At 35.8% G+C, this 4078-nt stretch overlaps 1 protein-coding gene across 1 annotated transcript; it reads right to left on the reverse strand.

Annotated features, from left to right (window-relative positions):
- Positions 1–86: 86 nt before the first annotated feature.
- On the reverse strand, positions 87–3590 carry LOC105795303 (probable receptor-like serine/threonine-protein kinase At4g34500). The gene is made up of 7 exons (XM_012624868.2): positions 2910–3590; positions 1927–2031; positions 1315–1437; positions 1040–1210; positions 833–962; positions 531–740; positions 87–381 (listed from the first exon to the last, which is right to left on the reverse strand). The coding sequence occupies exons 1-7, from the start codon at positions 3452–3454 to the stop codon at positions 262–264; spliced, it is 1404 nt and encodes a 467-aa protein (XP_012480322.1). The 5' UTR covers positions 3455–3590; the 3' UTR covers positions 87–261.
- Positions 3591–4078: the final 488 nt, after the last annotated feature.

A 4078-nucleotide genomic window follows, 5' to 3' on the forward strand; every position in this document is an offset into this window, starting at 1 on the left:
AGCTACTGTCTGCCTGAACGATTTTGATCTCCCGGAGCATTTACTCATTGACTTACGCAATTTATCTTAAAAGATGACATCCAACAGATTTAAACTTCGAAGTTTATATATATACAAAGCAAAAATGGCGATAATATATATGTATGTAGGTATGCACATCCAAGGTGTTTTTTAGCATTCTTCATGTGGAACTAATGGAAAACTTATTCTACAGCATATAATCTGACCTTGGTAAATTGTAATGCCTTCTAAAAAAAACAATTATTTCCGTCTTGATTTCGCGGCATCAACTTTCTCGGTTTGCTTCTTTGGATGCGGAACTTTGGCGGATGTTGGCACGGAGGATGGAACAGAGTATTTCTCCCGTGCCGGTCGATGCTCCTGTCAAGAAAAGAAATATTATCACTAAATGAAGCTATGGTTTTCTCTATGAGAACGATTGCGATACAGATTATCGTATGTTATCGATAATTGAGTGCTAATTATAAAAGGCTGTGAAGCAACAAGTATTGTGATGAGATAGGGCTTACCGAGCGAAAAGGGAAATCATCTGCCTCGAGCATATGAACGATTTGCCCCATTTTAGGTCGTTTATTGGCATCCAAATCTATACACCGGAGACAAACGAGCAATGCTCGTTTCAAAGCTCTAGGTGAAGGTTGAACTTCGATCAACGGGTCCACGAGCTCTTCACCGCGACGACTTGCTACCATACCTTTGAACCAGTCAACTAAGTTCATCTGAAAATATACATCAAATAAAAAATGTGTTATTTTGCACGGTATTCTGGCATTCGATGAAGGCATTGCAAGAGAAAACACATTGGTTTTACCTCTCCTGGTGCCCTGGAATAATCGATCGGGCTTCTCCCCGTAATTATCTCCATCAGCAATACTCCAAAACTATAGACATCGCTTCCCTCATTCAACATGCCTGTGCTTGCATATTCTGGTGAAACATAACTGCATACACACACATATATATATGAAGTTCCCATCTGCTAAAACATATAGACATGAGATTATGAAAGAAAACAAACCCGAACGTCCCCATTACACGCGTGGTCACATAGCTCGCTTCAGATCCTAATAACTTGGCTAATCCGAAATCGGATACTTTCGGGTTCCACTTCTTGTCCAGTAGAATATTGCTTGATTTTACATCACGATGCACAACTTTGGGTTCTAGCCCTTCATGCAAATAGGCTAATCTGCAAAAGAAACAAGAAAGGACTTGCAACCAGAGTTTTTCGAGTTTGATTCCTGAACAATCCGTATCCCGAAAAAAGGGAATAGAAGAGGAAGGTGCACTCACCCTTTGGCGGTTCCAATGGCAATCTTCATTCGTATATCCCAAGTAAGAGGGCTAACAGGTCCAACATCACCATGTAACCATTGTTCCAAGTTGCCATTGTCAACGTATTCGTACACAAGAATCCTGAATAAATGAATAATAATGATAATGATAATGATAATGATAATAATAACTATAGGATTTGACGGTTCATTTTCATTAAAATGATATAAGGTTTTGTCTGTAAATGGAGGTAAAAGCATCAGAAAGGCCCCTATATTAAAAGTCGGATTGCATTTTGACCTCTTTAGTAAAAAATGGACAAGTTAATCTTTGTGCGTTAGATCAAAGAGTAAACTAATTCTTCTGGTAAAAATTTCTTTCATTTCCACCATTAAAAACTGATCTCTATATGTTAGCATGAGATACATATTGTACACTACGTGTCATCGTCTGATTATTCTGTCCGTCACACTAGTTTTTAATAATACAAATGGATGAAATTTTTAATAGAAATGACTAATTTGCTTTTTGATATAACATATAAGGATTAATTTTCCTATTTTTTAGTAGAAAAACAAAATGCAATCTAACTCCAAATACACAACTACGTATACAGTTTTTTTTTTTTACCTTTGAGCACCTTCAGTGCAGTACCCAACTAGACCCACCAAGTTCTTATGTCTCACTTTGCCAATGGCTTCAACTTCAACGTTGAACTCCTTCTCTGCTTGGCCTCTGTAGAACAATGTTACAAAGAATTTCGATTAAACAACATTTTAAATCAAAATAAAAGTTGGTCGAATTCTATAAAAGGTCCCTGTACTATGAATTTTTGGAGGATTTAGTCCCTGGGCAAATTTTTACACATTAAAAAAAAAGGAAAAAAGGGTAAATATGTATCACATTTGTCTCTCTGTACAAAAAAATGTCAAGGTGTATGACACACATAGCTAGTGGCCCATTGGCCCCAAAATGGTAAAATTTCCATTCAGTCATTTTAATATTTGTGAAATTTTAGTAAAATTGCACTTTAGCCTTTCAAAAATTTATAATTCAATTATGTCCCCTAAAACAATTTTCTGGCTTTGTCATTGACTACATGTTTTGAAAAAAAATAGTCCATGCAAATTATTTGATGAAATGAAAGTACAGGAAAAAAAAATTTCAGGACTAAAAATACAAAATTTGAAAAGTATACGAGTAGAAATGATTAGGACTAAATCTGTCAAACAGACATAATTCAGGGACTTCTATACAATTTGACCATAAGAATTTTGCTAATAAGTGCATTAGGTAAGAGAAAAAAAGTTTAGTTTTTTAAATATTATTAAAATTTAAAGCCAAGAACATAGTAACTCGTTGAAAAGAAATCTAAAGCCAAATTGGAGTCAAATTACAAGGTTGGACCAAATAAAAAGTCAAATCAGAAATTAAAAGGAAAAATAAGATACAATTTTCAATTGTCCGTCTTGGATCTAACATGCATGAATAAAATAACCAAAGAGCGCAAATGTTTTCCCGGAAAATGTTTGTCTTTTCCCCGGGAAACAAACAGAGCAGAAAAAAAAGCATGATCTCTCGAAACGATCAAAAGAAGTATAGTTTATACGTACTTGTTATTAAGCAGATTTTTTACAGCGACGACGGAACCGTCTTGCAAAAGGCCACGGAAAACGACGCCGTAACCACCTTCACCGATCACATTCTCCTCGGCGAATCCACGTGTCGCCATCTCCAGCTCCTTCATGCTATACCACCGACCCCAACCAATATTCTGAGCATCCGCCGCCGATGAGACGTCACTGGCTCCCGACGCATCGTCGCTGACTCCCTCACTACTCTTACTAGGAACCGCATTTCCGATCTTTCCTTCCTCGGAAGAGAAACAAGAACCTACGTTCCGATTCAACGCCTTGATCTCCAAGATCTCTTTAGAGACCAACGGGATTAGACCAGAACTGTGCTTCACTTTGCGCTTTCGCGCGTTTCTGTTTAAACGGAAACATAGGAAGATCGTTAAAGAAAAAAGTAGTACGAAGGCTACGAGAATGGTGATTACTGCGTAGAGTTTGAGATTGAACAGCTGCGTTTTCGAGGTAAGAATGTGAGTTATGGAGTTGTTTTTGTTGTTGTCTTCGGTTTCGCCGGTGACCGGCATTGGTTCCGGCGAGTGATGGGACCCTTTTTTTTTTCTCGGGAAAGTGAAGGAAAATGAATTTTAAGGGAAAAAAAAAGGTTAAGGAGCGGAGGGGTTTTTGGTGCTTTAAAGAGAAAGAAGAAAAGTGAAGCTTCAACTTTCAAAAATGGATATACAAATGAAGAGCGTGAAGAAGACGGTGGAGGATGAATGTTAACTACAATATTGGGTTTGATTATGCAGATTTATTACAGAAATGCCACTATAATTTAAATATTTATGATTTCGGATAATATTTGAATTTAGATATTTAAGTACTTAAAATATACCATTTTTCACTTTAGTACTTAAAAATTAAAAGGTTTAATTTCGATTTAGCCCTGAAAATATACTATTTTTTTACTTTAGTACTTCAACTTTTTTTCATACCTAAATTTTAAAAACGATATGATTTTTGGTCCAATAAGAAGAAGCCACGTTTGTGGCTTTTATATGTTTGTATATTTTCTTAAAAGGCTAGGTTAAAAAAATAAAATTAGAAATATATTGTTATTTATTAATTTGTTTTATTTATACTAAATAAAGCAGTAAAATAATCTATCACCTTGTCGATTGAATCTTAACTCAATTGGTACGAGTATTGTT

Source organism: Gossypium raimondii, chromosome 3, assembly GCF_025698545.1.
Source record: "Gossypium raimondii isolate GPD5lz chromosome 3, ASM2569854v1, whole genome shotgun sequence".
NCBI lineage: Eukaryota > Viridiplantae > Streptophyta > Magnoliopsida > Malvales > Malvaceae > Gossypium > Gossypium raimondii.